Source organism: Coffea eugenioides, chromosome 2 (genome assembly GCF_003713205.1).
Source record: "Coffea eugenioides isolate CCC68of chromosome 2, Ceug_1.0, whole genome shotgun sequence".
NCBI classification, from domain to species: Eukaryota; Viridiplantae; Streptophyta; class Magnoliopsida; order Gentianales; family Rubiaceae; genus Coffea; species Coffea eugenioides.
Window position 1 is genome coordinate 299896 of NC_040036.1, and position 16842 is coordinate 316737.

At 38.1% G+C, this 16842-nt stretch overlaps 2 protein-coding genes across 4 annotated transcripts; both read left to right on the plus strand.

Annotated features, from left to right (window-relative positions):
* The first annotated feature begins 302 nt into the window (after positions 1-302).
* LOC113764059 (ADP-ribosylation factor 1-like 2) lies at positions 303-5430 on the plus strand. Of its 2 annotated transcripts, XM_027308095.1 has the most exons (8): positions 303-529; positions 639-847; positions 2560-2650; positions 3603-3718; positions 3921-3980; positions 4062-4127; positions 4579-4778; positions 4882-5430. In XM_027308095.1, exons 2-7 carry the CDS (start codon positions 791-793, stop codon positions 4768-4770), a joined length of 582 nt encoding a protein of 193 aa, XP_027163896.1. In that variant the 5' UTR covers positions 303-529; positions 639-790; the 3' UTR covers positions 4771-4778; positions 4882-5430. The 2 variants fall into 2 exon arrangements, with proteins under 2 accessions (XP_027163896.1, XP_027163897.1); XM_027308096.1 differs by lacking the exon at positions 303-529 and having other exon boundaries at positions 568-847.
* Positions 5431-5894: 464 nt separating this feature from the next.
* Positions 5895-15923, plus strand: LOC113762296. Of its 2 annotated transcripts, none has more exons than XM_027305680.1 (19): positions 5895-6363; positions 7335-7393; positions 7477-7608; positions 7903-8043; positions 8360-8416; positions 9065-9159; positions 9433-9565; positions 9680-9853; positions 10292-10482; positions 10617-10683; positions 10987-11120; positions 11335-11401; positions 11517-11579; positions 11693-11937; positions 12013-12142; positions 13513-13605; positions 14296-14499; positions 15288-15581; positions 15657-15923. In XM_027305680.1, the coding sequence occupies exons 1-18, from the start codon at positions 5982-5984 to the stop codon at positions 15579-15581; spliced, it is 2661 nt and encodes an 886-aa protein (XP_027161481.1). In that variant the 5' UTR covers positions 5895-5981; the 3' UTR covers positions 15657-15923. The 2 variants fall into 2 exon arrangements, with proteins under 2 accessions (XP_027161481.1, XP_027161482.1); XM_027305681.1 differs by having other exon boundaries at positions 6278-6363; positions 7473-7608.
* Positions 15924-16842: the final 919 nt, after the last annotated feature.

Here is a 16842-nt window from a genome sequence, read left to right on the forward strand (position 1 = left end):
GCTTTGGATTAAAGGATGCGGTTGAAAAGTCTTGACAATTAAAATCATCTAAGTTTAAATTTCTATCATACAAAAGTCCTGAGTTTCTATATTTGGAATTATGGGATTGATGTTGCTAAAAATTTTAACCCGATATGGTAAAAGAAAAAAGCTTCTAGTGGAAAATAGAATCATGGGGCAAAGATAATTACTATAAGCTAAAAAGCAAATTTTTTAATTCTTTTTTGGGTAGAAACTAAAAGGAGTCGTCTTGAATTTGAATCAGGAGCAAGGAGACACGGGAAAAGGAAAATTAAAAGAGGAAGATTAATAGAAAAAGAAAAAGTAAAAGAAGAGTTGTTAGTGAAGAAGCAGATTCATCAGAAACTCGTCTTGTGAGAGCCAACGCTACCTTTTCGTCAAGAAATCTCTCTCTCTCTCTCTCTCTCTCTCTGATCGGACCACTACAAGTAATTGAGCGTATTATTATTATTATTATTATTATACTCCTTCAAAGTAAGCGTTAATTCCCCGATCACAGACCGACAGGGTATTCTTTCTAATTCTAATTCTGGTGGTGATTGAGTTTGGGGGGTTGGATCCTCCTTTCCGGTTTTTCTTTTCTAATAATGATTCATCCTTTTTTTTTCTTCCTTCAGATAGTGATCAGCTGATTTCTTAGAATAACCACTACTGTATCAATTTTGGTCTCTACTTCAATTCAAGATTTTTTTTCGAAAAAACAAAAACAAAAACAGAAAGAGAGGACCGGCGGCTGGTGGAGGCGGAAGCAGCGGCAGCTGAAATAGTAATGGGACAAGCTTTCAGGAAGCTCTTCGATGCCTTCTTCGGCAACTCTGAGATGAGGGTAAGACCTAGACCCAACCGCACCACCACCCCCTTCCCCAGTCCCCAGCACCCCTCCCCTCCCACTCTCTCTCTCTTCTTCTTCCCCCTCCACCACCACCACCACCAAAACAAAGAAAAAAAAAAAAAGCTCTCTCCCTCTCCCTCTCTGTGCATATTTTCGTGCTAATTTCATGTGTAACCTCTTCTATTTTAATGATGCTTGTTGCTGAGTTGCAGTAGCTTCAGTAATTTCTTCTTTTTGGGTTTTTATTTATTTTCTTTTTCTTACTGTCTTCTTCCTCCTCTCCTCCTCCCTAACTCATTTTTTTTTAGGGGTTTTCCATTGCTTCAAGAAATACTGTAGCTCAACGTGTTGTTTTCCATTTTCTTTTCTCTTTTTGTTGTTATTTTACGTCCCACCCAATTGACTTGACACGAACGCCCCTCCCTGCCCCTGGCCCCCAACAAAAAAAACGAAGGCGAATCTGAGACATTAGCTTCGACCTTACGTGTTGAATTCGTCCCAAATTGTGGCATTTCTTTTTTCTTCTTTATACGGCTTCAACTGTACATCCCAAGTCTATGTGCTGATGCTGTTGTAGAATGTAGGTTTCCAGTTTACTACTTATGTCTTAGCAGTTCAAGTCATAAGTTAAACTTACCTGATAATGTCTTCTTCTGATCACCACGTATCGTCGTCAACAACATAACTCGGTCCCTTGTAAGTATCAGAACAGTACGCTTATTCCGGATTGCATGTGCCGTCCCTTATGATAAAAAGTTATCCTCCTCTTCCTCATATTTTTTTTCTTTTTGCTTCGTGTAATTTTTGTTCAGAACTGTGTAAAGGTGGGGAGGGTGAATTTTCTCATTGCTCAGTCCTGTCTAGCGGAATAGGTTATTGTTGGGTTATACATAAATGCTTTTCAACTGCCATAGCATAATTTAGACCATGCAAATAAATTAATCATAATTTTGTCCCCCTACATGAGTTTGACTGCTTGAGAATAGTGCAGGCTTGATTCACGTGTGTGTGTGTGTGTGTGTCTCTGCTTCATGTACCCGCTGGTTCCTGGGGTAGAGGCTGTCCTCACCATCTGCAGTTGCTGTTAGATTCATGTCCACTAACCCTGACAAGGAACATTTGCTTTCTAACTAACTCATCACAGGTAAAAAGGTGAAATAGGCTTACACACCAAAAAAAAAAAAAAAGGAACGTGGGCAGCACAGAATCAGGCCTTTATTCTTTCAATTGAAACTAATTATCTATGCTGCTACTACTTTCTAAAATGTTAAAGCATGTCCATAGATGGGATCTGGGCAAAGCATCTTAGAATTACCCATAATCTTTGGGCGTCATTTGTTAACACTTATTAAATCAAATATCCTGTGTTTATAGGGAAGTGGTTGACCTTTTCATCTAGGTTAGACTAATATCTCTTGAAAGTTTCTTCTCTGGTTTGACCCATCTATGTGCTTCTCAGTGCTGCTTGATGTCCCTTTGGACATCATACTTTCTCATGTACCTATTACCATGGTGGCGGGATATGTGTATGTATATGTATATGAAATGCACCTTCTTTGTCTTCTTGTAGTGGATCTTCTTTACTTATTAGTATCCCTTGCTTTGCTGCCCTTTCTTCTGGATATTTCAGATGGTTCTGCCTTTATGCCTTGATACTTTTTATTGTTATTCCTTCATGCTTCTTATTTGTATTTCATGTGCCACAGGTTGTGATGCTTGGGCTGGATGCAGCTGGCAAAACAACTATACTCTACAAACTTCATATAGGAGAAGTTTTGTCTACAGTTCCTACTATCGGTAGGTTATGTTATTTTTCTTAAAGCACCCTAGATTTTATTGGGTCATCCGCAATTTATATTGGAGGCGTGGTGAAGTTTAGAGTAAACCAGAATTAATTAATGGTAGCATCTGATGGATTGGGCTGTCTCACATTAGGTGTCCCTACATGCTGTTACTGTTCTGTGAATGTGTGTTTTCTTGGTTCTTAATTTGTTAAGTTTGAACATAGTCTTAAAGTCTGGAAAGATTTTTTTTTTTTTGGGGTTACTTACCAGTGAATATGGGCTGTTACACGGGGCCCACATTATTGATCCCAAAAGGGTGAGCAAGCTTTTATGTTAACTAATGGTTTTACTGCTGCACATCGTCTTTTTAAAAAAGTGGATTTTGTTTTTACTTGATTTTAAACACTTGCAAGCCATCTGTAGTACTCTGCATGTAATTGGATTGTCTCATCTGCAGTACTCTGAGCTTTGTCAGTCAACAAATGGAACTATCAGCAATGCATCTTACAAGTAATAAAATTCTAAATTGCTTTCTTGTTTGTCACTTTCTAGAGGTGAATTTTGAAGGGTTCATGGGCAATAAAATTTGTTTTCTCGTGTGAATTCATTGAGCTGGTAATTTTTCTTGTACTCACCTTACGGGTTCTTTCACATTATCTCCCTGTTCTTCTTTTGTGTATCTTTGTTGTTTTTCTCTTATATACTATGACTTTCCTTAAAGAGAGAGGGGGGGGGGGGGGGGATTCTTATAATTTGAGTTCATGAGTCCTGTGTTTCATTTCTGTGTTCCAAAAGCAGTTGGTTGTTTTCTTGATTTGTCAGATTTGACAGCTAAATATGTAGATATTAAACATGGCATTCACTGTTTGGGCACTTTAGAATGATCCCAGCTATGTCCATGTCTCTATAGCACTATTTGTAGATAAAAATGGAACTAAAACATGAGAATTTCTTATGTGATGCAGGTTTTAATGTGGAAAAGGTTCAGTATAAGAATGTAATTTTCACGGTGTGGGATGTAGGTGGACAAGAAAAATTAAGGCCACTGTGGAGGCATTATTTCAATAATACGGATGGACTGGTAACGATTTCCTTTGTCCCAACATTCTATCCCTCTTTATTACCATTACCCTGCATTACCTGTGGAGCCTTTGATAACTCTGACAGTTGTCTTAGCTAGAGAGAGCCAGTGCTAATGTTACATGCTGCTTATCTCCTTTCCTGTTTTGAGTTTCCTTTTTAAATGTATCCAGGTATCTTGATTAAGCTATTTCTTTATGTAGATCTACGTCGTTGACTCTTTGGATAGAGAGAGGATTGGAAAGGCAAAGGCAGAATTTCAGGTTATATTTCTGGATAATTTATGTCTTCATTTTGCGGAGGCTTCTGGGGAATATTTTCTGATTAAGCTCTTCATTTTTCAGGCCATTATTAGGGATCCATTTATGCTTAATGCTGTCATCTTGGTCTTTGCCAACAAGCAGGACATGGTATGGTGTGGCAATAGCCGCATTTAATTGGTTATCAATCCCCCCCCCCCCCCCCCCGGGGAAATATTAATATGATAAAGAAGTCTAAGTTCTTATCTGTCCAATGCACTGTTTAGATAAGAGATTGTTAAATTTAGTACACACTATGCATACAAATTCTTTTATCCTACATGGGCGGCCAAAAAAAAAAGAAGGCTTAATAATTGGACTTGGAGCTTTTTAGTTATGTGATGCACCATTTCATTTGGAGGTTATTACCAGGAGCATTTTCTTGTTTCTCAATGTATTGTTCCCCTGCGTGGCTAGCCTACTCGTTAATGCCTCTAATCCCTATTAGGAGAAACCAACAAGCTAGGAGTTACGAAAGTTGTTGGAGACTGTAAATTCATTGGATAAACAACAATGGTAATGATTTTTTGTTGGAATTCTTGTGGTTTGTTACTTTAACCAGAAAGGAGCAATGTCGCCGATGGAGGTTTGTGAAGGGCTGGGGCTGTATGATCTTGAGAACAGAAAGTGGCATATACAGGGGACTTGTGCTCTTAGAGGGGATGGGCTGTATGAGGGGTTGGATTGGTTAGCAAGCACCCTGAAGGAACATAAAGCTGCTGGATTTTCTTCAGTTGGCACATCATCCTTCTGATTCTTCAGGTCCAAAATCATCACCTTAGAGCCTTGGTTTTGTCACGAAATCAGCTCATTTTCCAGTTTGTTCTGATATTATAATATTGTCGTGCTGTTTTTTGACAAACAGAGAAGATTATTGATGGATAAAGCTGAAGGGATGATGGTGTCTATACTAGCGAAGGCAACTATTATGTTCTTATTTTTGTCTGAGTTGTGATTCTGAAGCTGATTGGTTGGAACGCGATTGGTAGAGTGCACTCACTTCGGGGGAAATAAATGTTGCAGATGTCCCCTATACTATAAAAAAATGCTCTTTTTTTTTTGGGGTTGGGAAGAGAGAAAGGGTGGGAGAGAGAGAGAGAGAGAGGTGGGGGGTGGGTTTGGATGCATAAGTAAAAGTAGTAGTATTATTACAAGTAATTGTGGTTAGTTTGGGGGGAAAGTGTGTGTGTGAGTAGAAGCTAGTTGTGTTGGTGTCCGTGGTGGTACGAGGATGATCTGATGAGGGGGGTTTTTGCTTTATTATTGATCTGCTACGGCGCACTCTGGTGGTAAATGTATCTGGATCGCATTATCTGATCTGATCTCCAACGGACACAGGTGTACCAAGTTTGTTTTATGAGAGTAGATTGCAACGTTTCTTTTCATAGAAGAATAAGGGAAACTCCTTTGCCTTGCTGCTTGCTTCTTTCTGTTGTGATTGGCATGACATAGAATAGAAGATGAATGAACCGAGGGAGCGACTGCGGTGACCTTTCCATGGATTTTGCTCTTTCTTTCCAAATCAAACATCCATACGACCTCTGTTTTTTTTTTTTTTTTTTTTTGTTTCTAAACGAATGAATTGAAATGTCGGTGATGGATTCAATTAAGTAAGCAGTACACTTTTTATGATGGTTTTTGCTCAACCAGCAGCAGTAAAAGCTCAAAAGAACGCGCAAAGGAATCGATTCTCTCTCTCTCTCCTTCCGCTTCCAACTTGCAAGTTCGTTCCAACCACACATTTCTTTTGTACCCGGTACTACGTGCATGCTATGCTGTGCTATGCTGGAATCATCAAAATATCATCATCATTATTTCTTCATTTATTTCCCTCCCCCGCCAACAATAACAATCTCTCTTTTTTTTTTTTTTTTCGGCCATCAAATGGTCGTTCGTCCGTTCGTTTAGTTTAGTGGAATCCGGCACTAGATTGGCTCGCAGGGCAGGAGAGAGAGAGAGAGAAGGATGATTTTTATGCTTCCTTCTTCTTCTTCTTCTTCTTGCCGAACAACAACATCCACCGCCACCATGTTCCTCCACAAAACCACCTTCCTTGTCCCCAAAAATCCAACCTCTCTTCTCTTCTGTTCCACCACCCCCACAAAGCTCCGCCGTCTTCCCAAATTCACCTGTCTTTTTCATCACCTTCTTCCCAATTTTCCCCTCGCCTCTGTCCTCACCTCCGCCAACGCCATTGTCGCCGCCGCTGCTGCTGGATCTTCCTCTGCTCATGCCGCTGTCTCCTCCGCCATCACTCACGTCGCCGTCACCGCCCTTGCCATTGCTTCCGGCGCTTGTCTCTCCACCAAGGTCGATTTTTTGTGGCCCAAACTCGATGACCACCCCGGTCCGTCACCCTTTCCCCTCTCTTCCTTCTTCTTCTCCCGTCTTCTTCTTCTTCTTCTTCTAACCATACTCTTTTGCCATTTTTCTTACTGTTACTCACTCTGTCACAGGTCACTCCCCATCCATATGCTACCTAACTTCTTATCATGCTTTCTTGTCTGTCAAATCAACTTTGAACCGGGGATTCTACTTTATTAGTAGTAACGGTTATTATGCAAAGCACAACCTCTCTGAAAACTTTACGGTTTTCATTTTGCAACGTCTTCGTCGTCACACTGCGTTCCCTATGCAACTTAAATAGTTAAAGTGAGCAACCAGGGCTGCTGATCCCAAAAAACACTCATAATTTTTTCGCTTCGTTGTGATATTGTGTGCCTCAATGCCAAAACCTTGTAGTATTTTTTTTTTTTTTGCCAAAGGCATTTCACCTGGAACCACAGCGAAATTGACTCTACACACCCTTCGCACACCAGACTGTCTTCAAACTAGGCTCTGTTTGGATCGTATATTATTTGAGATATTTTTATTGTGTCATTTTTTGTGATGTGATGTATGTGAGATAAAAAGGTAATTGAAAAGATAAAAAGGTACGTTGGAAATTGTAACGATGATGTAAGTAAATAAATTTTGGCAAATAATTTTCAATCCAAATAAATCTTACGTTTGTTTGGACAGAGTATTATTTGAAATAATTATTGTAGTATTTTTTATGATGTGATGTATGAGAGATAAAAATGTATATAGACTTTAGCTTTTAAACGTGTGAAAAGGCAGGTGCAAAAGAAGACTCTTAGACTTTAGCTTTGACTCTCGGTGGTTTTCAATTGATTATTAACGTACTCATCCTCACAAACAAAAGATTGCTTGACTCGAACTCTTCTTAACCTGGTGTAGCTGCAAAATCTAGTAACTTTACTACACACCCCAACGATCAACTTGGTATATGCTGCCACTTACACCTTGATGCTGCAGGATCTCTCATACTGGATGGTGTAGATGTCACTGGGTATCCCATATTCACTGACGCAAAGGTTTACCATCTCAGCCTGCACCTGTAAATGTGGTTGTAATCTTCTTTGACAATGCCACTAAGATTTTAAACGTGTGAAGGCAGGTGCAAAAGGCAATTGCATTTGCAAGGAAATCACACCATGGCCAGCTACGAAAGACTGGAGAGCCTTACCTCACGCATTGTATTCACACTGGAAAAATTTTGGCTGCCTTGATTCCATCAGCTGGAAAGAGGGTACTCCTCTCTCCTCTTCTTGTTCACTATTCTGGCATCTTGCACAACCTTGTCACTTTGCTACTGTGACACACTCTTAATTCTCTAGAAAACATAAAATCCCATTCATGGCCACATATTCATCCCTGTTTTTCCTTTTATTCCGGAATGGAATTTGGCCTTCCGTTTATATAGCATCTATGTGTGTGAAATTTAGCTTATTCATTTATTTCTTGATGTATCTTTCTACTCTATGTTAGTCATTGTCTAACAACCATGCCTTATTTTTTTCCCTTCTTCTTCTTTGTTTGGCAGGCTGTTGATACAGTTGTTGCAGGCATCCTTCATGATGTCGTTGACGATACTGGTGAGACTTTGGAAAGCATAGAGAAAGAGTTTGATGCCGACGTAGTAAGATTGGTAGCTGGAGTATCCAGACTAAGTTACATAAATCAGGTACTACTTATATGTGAGAGTAATAGCGATTCCGATCACTGACACGTTCAGGAGTAACAAACTCAAAAACTGAACTCAACTGGTTGAGTAGCAAAATAATACTAGTAAACACTAGAGGTCTAGGAACAATTTGGCTTTATAGTGATCTCACATCAGTGTTGTCTCTTATGATGCTTATTCATAATAAGACAAAAGTTTGGACGTTTTAGCATCTTTTTTGTACTAAAACGCATGCACCATTTATAGCTTTTCAGTTTTCATGGATTTTTGCATACACCTGCTATTGCAAAGGCTTAAAGGTGCATATTTTCTGCAGCTGTTGCGGAGGCATCGAAGGCTAAATTTAAATCAGCCTACTCTAAGCCACAATGAGGTATGTGCTATTCGACATCAAGTTAAAAGTTAGCACTTCATATTCCTGGGGGTAGAAATCCGATGCAGTATTCAAGTTCATGTTTCTCCTAATCTATTGAAGCAATCGAGATGGTTTAAAGAAATTAGATGATCATAAACTTAGTTGCTGCTTGTAATGTTGTAATATGATGGCATGACTAGTATTCTATAATATGAGCATTGTTAGAGCTGTAGGATGCTCGTAGCCACTAAGTTACTTCCCTTGTCCAAAAACTTGCAATATGTGGTATCAAAAGATATGAGTGGCTATTGAAGAGAATGAACAACTGTTGAAGCATAATTTCATATGACCTATATATGGGCTAAATACAACCAATTATGGACTAAATATAATGATTTCTCTTGGATATCGTTCGGAATCTATAATCTTTACTTATCATTATCTATTTCTAATTGTCATTTTTCATATTCGGCCAACTCTTTGTGATATTTTGACTTGATTAGCTCTTGACAATTAATTTTTGAAGGAACAGATCAAGTATTTAATGATGTTCCTTAAAATGTAGACGTAGTGCCAGAAGCTTCAGTAGCTCTGAAGATATTCTGAGTGACTGCACCTATGTCAATGCCATTTATGTATGTGTTTCATTCTTGTTCTTTGTTTTAGGCAAATAACATACGAGTGATGCTGCTGGGTATGGTCAATGATCCACGCGTGGTGCTTATAAAGCTTGCTGATCGCCTTCATAACATGAGAACCATGTATGCTATGTACATTTATTCATATTTTCTTGTTTAAAACTAATATGACATACGCATACTATCTTTTTTTCCACAAATTTGTGAACTTCAATAACTTCTTTTTACTTAATTTCTTTTTTTCTTTTTAGATTGCAAAACTATTACCATTTTTTCATTCTTTGTAGTTCTCAGTAGTTAACAACAGTTTGTGGTGTTGCAAATTTGACAAAACAACCACTGATGTTCTATATTCCCCTACGGCTCAAAATATTAGTGAATGGGAAATGAATGCAGATATGCTCTTCCTTCCGCCAAAGCACAAGCTGTTGCCCAGGAAACATTAGCAATTTGGTGCTCACTTGCTTCACGTCTAGGACTCTGGGCACCGAAAGCTGAGCTTGAAGATCTGTGCTTTGCTGTCCTTCAGGTTAGTTCATAATTTTTCACCCCTTTTTGAGCCAGTTTAATTCTTGGTGCAGAAGAGCATACAATTGATACAGTTACTAATAAGAAGTTGCTACCAATCGCTTCCCCTTTTCAGCCTCATATATTCCGTCGAATGCGAGCTGACCTTGCCTCCATGTGGAGCCCCGGTAAGAGGAATCTGAGAAGACTATCTACAAAATCCAGCTCTTTTGGAAAACAATTTGGGAAGAACTCGATTTCTGAATATGAACAATCTACAGAAATTGATCAGGATGAAGTAAACATGAAGGTAACTATATTTCTTTGTACATAAAGTTTTACTCAGATTACTTTGGAAGACATCGTAAGCTATTCGTAGCTAGTTTCTCATTTTATCCTGAATTGTTACCCTATGAAATTATTGTCATTCCTTAAACTTGTACTGTTTAAAGTTCAAGGTTTCATAGTTTCAAACTTGTAATGTTTAAACTGCAAGCTAGTAACTGAAGTTTTTTCATACTTAATTTGAAACAGAGTTATCAATTTTAGGCTGCCATTTGTCAGAACTTGAATGGCAACTTTCCTTAGTCTACAGGCTACCACCCTTCCTGATTTTGTCTTCTTTCTTCCCCTCCTCCGGCCCAATTTAAAACCCAGCGCTCACATTCCTGGCAATCCCATTATTCAACTTTGAAGTTGCTATGGTCATTTCATGGATTACTTAATTTGTGCAACATTGATTATGCAGGTTCTTCTGCAGGCAGTGCTTCCATTTGACCTTTTACTGGACCGAAAAAAGCGTATTGACTTTATTGAAAATCTTGCAAAACCATCAGAGTCACAAATTAATCCAAAGGTTATCAGGGATGCGGGAATTGCTTTAGCATCTCTGGTTGTGTGTGAGGAAGCGCTTGAGCGGGAATTATTTATATCAACCTCGTACGTTGTTCTCATCAATTGATTAAATTAAAGGAGTTTTCATTTGGTTTAATTTTATCTGGAAATATCATGATACTTTTTCAAGAAGTATGTTATGATTGATGCTGTGACTTTATTTACTCTGTTTCTTGCAGTTATGTTCCTGGAATGGAAGTAACTTTGTCTAGTCGCCTAAAGAGCCTGTATAGCATTTATAGCAAGGTATATATGTACTTCTTGGGTTGACTAAGATGTGAAACAATGAATGTTTAAAAGAAAATCCAAGGACTTGTTCAAATATCTGAGCATGTAATATTCATACTGCCTGGGCAAAGATGTCACTGGTTTGTTATTAACATCCTCACATGTCAAGGATTTACTATATGATGAAGCTTCTGACCTTTTGCTCTGTGCAGCATTGTGTATTAGTGCTTTTAGGTGATGATTTCTCTTTTGTAAACATGTTGTGAAACAACATTTAGTACTTTTTTTTAAAAACTCTCATTTTTTTCTTTTCTTGGACAGATGAAAAGAAAAGATGTAGGTATAAGTGAAGTGTATGATGCTCGTGCACTCAGAGTAATTATTGGAGATAAGAATGGGACTTTGCATGGGCAGGCAGTTCAGTGTTGTTACAATCTTCTCAACATTGTGCACAGGTGAATGAATGTCGTACACTTTGATATTGTTACACATGCCTTGCATGCGATAGGTAGGTTTATGATCGGGGGGGGGGGGGGGGGGGGGAGAGAGAGAGAGAGGAAGTATTAGTGGTTGCTAAAGACTATATCATAATTTTCCTCAAATCAGTGTTCTTGTTCTACCTTGCTTGCTATGTCTGGAGGCTAAATCTGAACTTTTTTCTATATGCAGACTTTGGACCCCCATTGATGGTGAGTTTGATGACTACATTGTGAATCCAAAACCAAGTGGCTACCAGGTTTACCACCTTTTGAGTATTTTATATCATCATGCGGCAATTGTTACATGATTAAATGCACTATCGCTGTCCTTTTCCTGACCGGTCCTAATCCAAATTTATCTCCTCATTTCAGTCTCTGCACACTGCAGTTCAGGGTCCGGACAATTCACCTCTGGAAGTTCAAATTAGAACACAAGTATGGTTCTCATCTGGTTCTTGGTGAAAAAGAAGCTACTGCCTCAAATGCTTTTTTGTAATTATCACCCCAGGGTTTTGGTTCGCTAAATATGACATTCATCTTTAATTTAGAGCATGCATGAGTATGCTGAGCATGGACTTGCTGCGCATTGGCTTTACAAAGAAACTGAAACTAAGTTGCCTTCTGAGAGCATTATACATGATCCTGAAATAACAGAATCCCCATACTGCTCTAAAGAAATGGAAGATCAAAGTTCTGTTGACTATGATGTATTCAGGAAGTACAGTATTCTAAAAGCTGGACACCCAGTTCTAAGAGTGGAAGCAGGTCACTTACTAGCTGCAGTTATTGTCAGGTAGTACATCCCTTTAATTGTATTTCTGCTTTGAATTTTTAACATTTCTAGCAGTGCATAAAATTTGCATTCCAGAGTAGACGAAGATGGAAAAGAATTGCTTGTTGCTGTGAGCTTTGGCCTAGCAGCTTCTGAAGCAGTAGCTGCCCGAAGATCTTCTTACCAAATAAAACGGTGGGAGGCTTATGCAAGATTATACAAAAAGGTTAGAGCTTTCAAAAGTGCATAGGAGTTCACTTTAGATTCGGTATAGAATTAATACATTAAAATCAATCATATGCTGTGCAGCAACTTCAGTTTCTTTTAGACATCATGTCTAGAAGTCTGACTTAACAATGTGCTGATACCTATCCTTTTACATGATGAAGACAATTTAAACTCCGCATTCCTTCTCTGCACTATCCTTGCTTTAACTTCTGCCCCCTCTCTTTTCATTGTGCTCATGTCACCTCTTTCACTTCTTTCTCATTTTCTAGTATTTCAGACAGTTGATGTCAGAATGAGTTAGTTTTTATAATCCCGGACTGAACCCCAACGTGAGATCCTGGTTGGACAAGTTGTCAATTTCTAGCAATTGATTTTAAGTCATTAGGTATGAAATGTAAATATTGGTAACATGAAAGTCAAGCTACTAAAAATGAGTGCGTTAAATTTACTTCCCAATGCCTTGGTCAATCTTAAATTTTCTGATCCATCAGATAATCATCAACCTTGTTGATTGGTTTAAGCAGATGCCCTATGGTTTTATCTTATATCACTCCCCAGGCTTTTAAATTGATTCTCCTAATTGGTACTGTTTGGTTGACCATTGCTACCAAGAATATTGTATCTCTGATCTCAGCTGCAACAGTGCAACCTTGAGTTCAGATTCCTATCATAGTGGTATTATACCTTCCCAGAAAAAGTCTGGGAATTATACCTTCCCAGAAAAAGTGAATCTAACCTTTGAATGTGAGTTGAATTATACCTTCCCAGAAAAAGTCTGGGAATAACATACCACGCAATTTTCTTAAAGCCTACTAAATATAGTTGCTTTCTTCAGTTTGGCAAGTGAATTTTATTTTTCATTCACTTCTGAACTATCAAGGCCCAGCTGGTGTCTTACATTGGAGAATGGTTTGGAGGCATGTCAATTTTGGTCTTAAAAGCTTATGCAGTTAAAAGAAAAATGTTTATTTGACTGAAGAGTGTGTGGTTTGTCCATTTTTATTCAGTCCCTTTGAAATTTTGACCCTCCTTTCGTTTGAGTTGGAATAGATGTTCTGTCCAATTTATGAGTCATATTAACTGTCCTGTTAACGAACTTCAATTCAACAAAAGTGCTGCTAAAGTAAACATTTACTTCGCTTTACCTGTGGATGAATCCCTTTCTAAGGCAGATCCTTGCTTAAAAATGACGAACAACCAGGTTTCTTCACTTTGTTGTTGAATTGCTATTCCTTGAATCCATTACTGGAAAGATGCTGCAGCGTTAATGGTTCTATGAACTACAAAGTGTGTAATTTTGTTGGTTTTGTTTTGGTGATGAATGCCTTTATATCCTTGATGAATATTGACTGCTAAACTGATTTTCAGGTGTCTGATGAGTGGTGGTGTGAACCAGGACATGGGGATTGGTGCACTTGTCTCGAAAAGTACACTCTTTGTCGAGATGGTATGTACCATAAGGTATGAAAACTAGCTTTATCTTTTCCAGTGCAAAGGTGGTTTTCTTTCCACATAGGAAACCATTATCGGGTATGTATTTCCATAATGCCTTGAGAAATTGACTGTAAATGTTTATAGATCTGCCATCTTGCCAATGATGGAGCTTCTGTGGTTTAAAGTCTGAGATATTCAAAAACCAATCCAAGTGGTTAGACATTCAAGAAACCATATCTGTGTTCTTCCTCTTGTTTCCTTGTTCAAGTGTCAGGATGTAGAAGGATGAATACTGTTCTACAGTAGTTCTATCCCGAAAATTTCTAGCAATATGAAAAATGTTTCTATTCTAACCTTTGATTTTGTTCAGAAAAACTTCCGGAATGTAGTTTCTCCTCAGGAGACTAAAACCTTTAGGCTATCTGAATGAGAGAAAAGATCTTGATGTCAAATCTATGCATCAGTGATCTGCTTGGAGTGGTACAGGTTATTGAGTTTTGACCGGATGCCTAGCAGATCATATGCATATCATTTGAGCATAGAAGAAAATGATTCAGTTGTTAGCTCAGTGTTTGCTTCCTACTTTCCTCAGCAGTCCTGACTGGCAAATTTCATTAGTATGATAATTGCGTGAGCATGGCCTTGGTTTCCTTGTTTACTCACGGATACAACTATTGGTTAACTTGTTTTAATTAGGTGTTTCTCACTGCTATGCAGCAAGACCAGTTTCATCGCCTGTTGCCGACCTTCATCCAAATAATTGAGTTGACAGAACAAGAGGAAAGTGAATACTGGGCTGTTGTATCTGCTGTTTTTGAGGGCAAATCTATTACGTCTATTGTGCCTCATTCAAGCAGCCCAGATAGACGGGGGTTTAATTCTGTGAATTCATCGCTGATGGATACTGGAATCAACAACAAGGTGAGCTATTGCCAATGTTCATCTTGCTGCTTATTTGCTTCATTTTTTCATTTGGTATTGTAGCAAACTATTGTCGTTCTATGTGGAGCATTTTCTGTACTCATGTCTGCAGTTGACTCTTTGTTGGCTTCCAAGTGACTTAGCTTAAATAACAGGCCCCGTGAATGTTTATGATTCTATTCTGCATGTACCTGCATGATATAGCCAATGGTGATGTACATTTGTTGGCCTATCGACTTTATGAAATTTCCATTGTGATTAGCCTCCCAAGCCCAATCTCTGGTAAACGAGAGAAGGAGAGAAATGAATTGGGTTATAGCATCTGCTTCTAGACGCTAGTTGCTCTTTACTGTTGCTATGTTTAGGACTAAAAGTTCATTTATGAACTCAAAACTGTATTTTATCAAGTTAGTCAGTAAACTGCCGTTTTCAGGTTCAGAAAAAAATTAGTTCTTTGGACAACAAAAATTGTCTGTTCCCGGTGAACCACGGAAAACAACAGTGAGAGATGAGAAAAAAATTTGTCTCAGAAGATAATAACCCTTGCTATGGATGCGTGACACTCGATTTATGCTCGTACGAATTGGAGTTTGTCTGCATCTCCTTTCCAGCATCAGCAGTGCCCTTTTTCTAATCTCTTCACTACCTTCTCTATGCTTTTGCAAGTTGAAAGATAGAATTAAATCATTGGAAAGACAGACTTAGTGCTCTTATTGGCGCTTATTTGAATTAGTTACTGCAGTTTTGTTGGTTGTGTAGTTCACTTAATTGTCATTTTAACTTGACAGGTGCTTTTACTGAGGACAATGCTTCAGTGGGAGGAGCAGTTGCGATGTGAAGCAGGCCTTCAAAAAATAGACCGTGATTCAAGATCGTCTGGACATACCGACTCTGCTCCTTTTGCTGAGGTAGTGATTATCTGTTGGCCTCATGGTGAGATAATGAGGTTGAGCAGTGGTAGCACGGCTGCTGACGCAGCTAGAAGAGTTGGACTTGAGGGAAAGCTGGTCTCAGTAAATGGTCAGCTTGTCGTTCCCAGTACAGAGCTAAAGGACGGTGATGTAGTTGAGGTCAGAATGTAAATAGTACTGTAGTCGATTAGGGATTAAGTCAGCTTAACAAGTGTTCTTTTTTTTTTTTGGGGGGGAAGGGAATAAAGCAGGCAGTCTTTGGATACGACATACGAATCTCGGTAGCCCCATTCTTCTGTTGTAGGAGGCTGTTTACAAGAGGTTAGCAGAAGGAACTGGCTTCCCTGTTCATAATTTGGGCTTTTATTGTTCATTTGTTGTACAGTATCTGTACATTTGTTACTCCATACAAGGGGTTAGTAGTAAGTTAGCATTTCTTCTTGTAATATGTTGTTGTTATTGGCTCATTTCCCAGCTTAAATTTTGGAGTAAACTACACTTTGAACCCTTTAACTTGATGCAAATGCTCATTTTGCACCTGAACTTCAAGTTGTGACACTTTTTTAACATCCTAAAATCTTCAATCCGCTCATGTGTGTGATCCAGTCACAGGATCCAGACTAAAAGAATACAACCAATTATAAAGTGGATTACGGTCCTGCTTTTTTTAAAGTTCACCTGATATTCTTAACTCGATCAAGTTCAAATTTTGTATTGGGCCCATTAAAAGGGAAGATAATATATATATATATCATATATATGTATTTACAATGAAATGATGTTCAGTTAGGTATAGTAACTTGCTGAATTGGATACTCTTAACTCTTATGTAATGCTAAATGGATGTCCTAACTCTTTGCCATGTATATATATTTTATAATTTATTTTGGTTAGTTTTTGAGTGTTTCATTTTTTGTTAACTCATCTTTTTTCCACTAAGTTTTTCCCTTAATTTTTCGCATTGTCAGTTTTTTAAGTGTTTTATTTTTGTTAATAAGAATCAATCGCCCATGTTTTCCTTTAATTTCGGTATTGTTAGCTTTTGAGTGTTTTTTTCTTTGTTAACCCATCCTTTTTCTATCCAGTTTTTTCCCTTAATTTTTATATTTATCATTTTTATCCTTAGTTTTCGAATTGTTAGCTTTTTAGTGTTATATTTTTGTTTAAAAAAAACTCATTTTTTTCTGCCCATTTTTTCCTCAATTTCCATGTCTATCGTTTTTAATATTTAATTTGGATAGCCTTTTAAGTGTTTTAGTTTTGATAATAATTTGACTTTTTAAGTCAAGAATCAATCCTGTAGTTTTCCATCCTCTTTTTTCCTTAATTTCCGTACTACTTGTGTTTACTATTTAATTTGATCATCCTTTTGAGTGTTTTTATTTTGGTAATAGATTTGAGTGTTATCTTTTTAGGGTCTGTTTGATAATAT

Excerpts from the sequence above, each read along its gene's own strand:
- LOC113762296 (XM_027305680.1), top strand. The coding sequence starts at position 5,982 with ATGATTTTTATGCTTCCTTCTTCTTCTTCTTCTTCTTGCCGAACAACA. Across the intron at positions 6,364-7,334 it reads CAAACTCGATGACCACCCCG|GATCTCTCATACTGGATGGT; the intron begins GTCCGTCACCCT and ends TTGATGCTGCAG. Across the intron at positions 7,609-7,902 it reads TTCCATCAGCTGGAAAGAGG|GCTGTTGATACAGTTGTTGC; the intron begins GTACTCCTCTCT and ends TTTGTTTGGCAG.
- LOC113764059 (XM_027308095.1), top strand. The coding sequence starts at position 791 with ATGGGACAAGCTTTCAGGAAGCTCTTCGATGCCTTCTTCGGCAACTCT. Across the intron at positions 848-2,559 it reads TCGGCAACTCTGAGATGAGG|GTTGTGATGCTTGGGCTGGA; the intron begins GTAAGACCTAGA and ends CATGTGCCACAG. Across the intron at positions 3,719-3,920 it reads TCAATAATACGGATGGACTG|ATCTACGTCGTTGACTCTTT; the intron begins GTAACGATTTCC and ends TTCTTTATGTAG.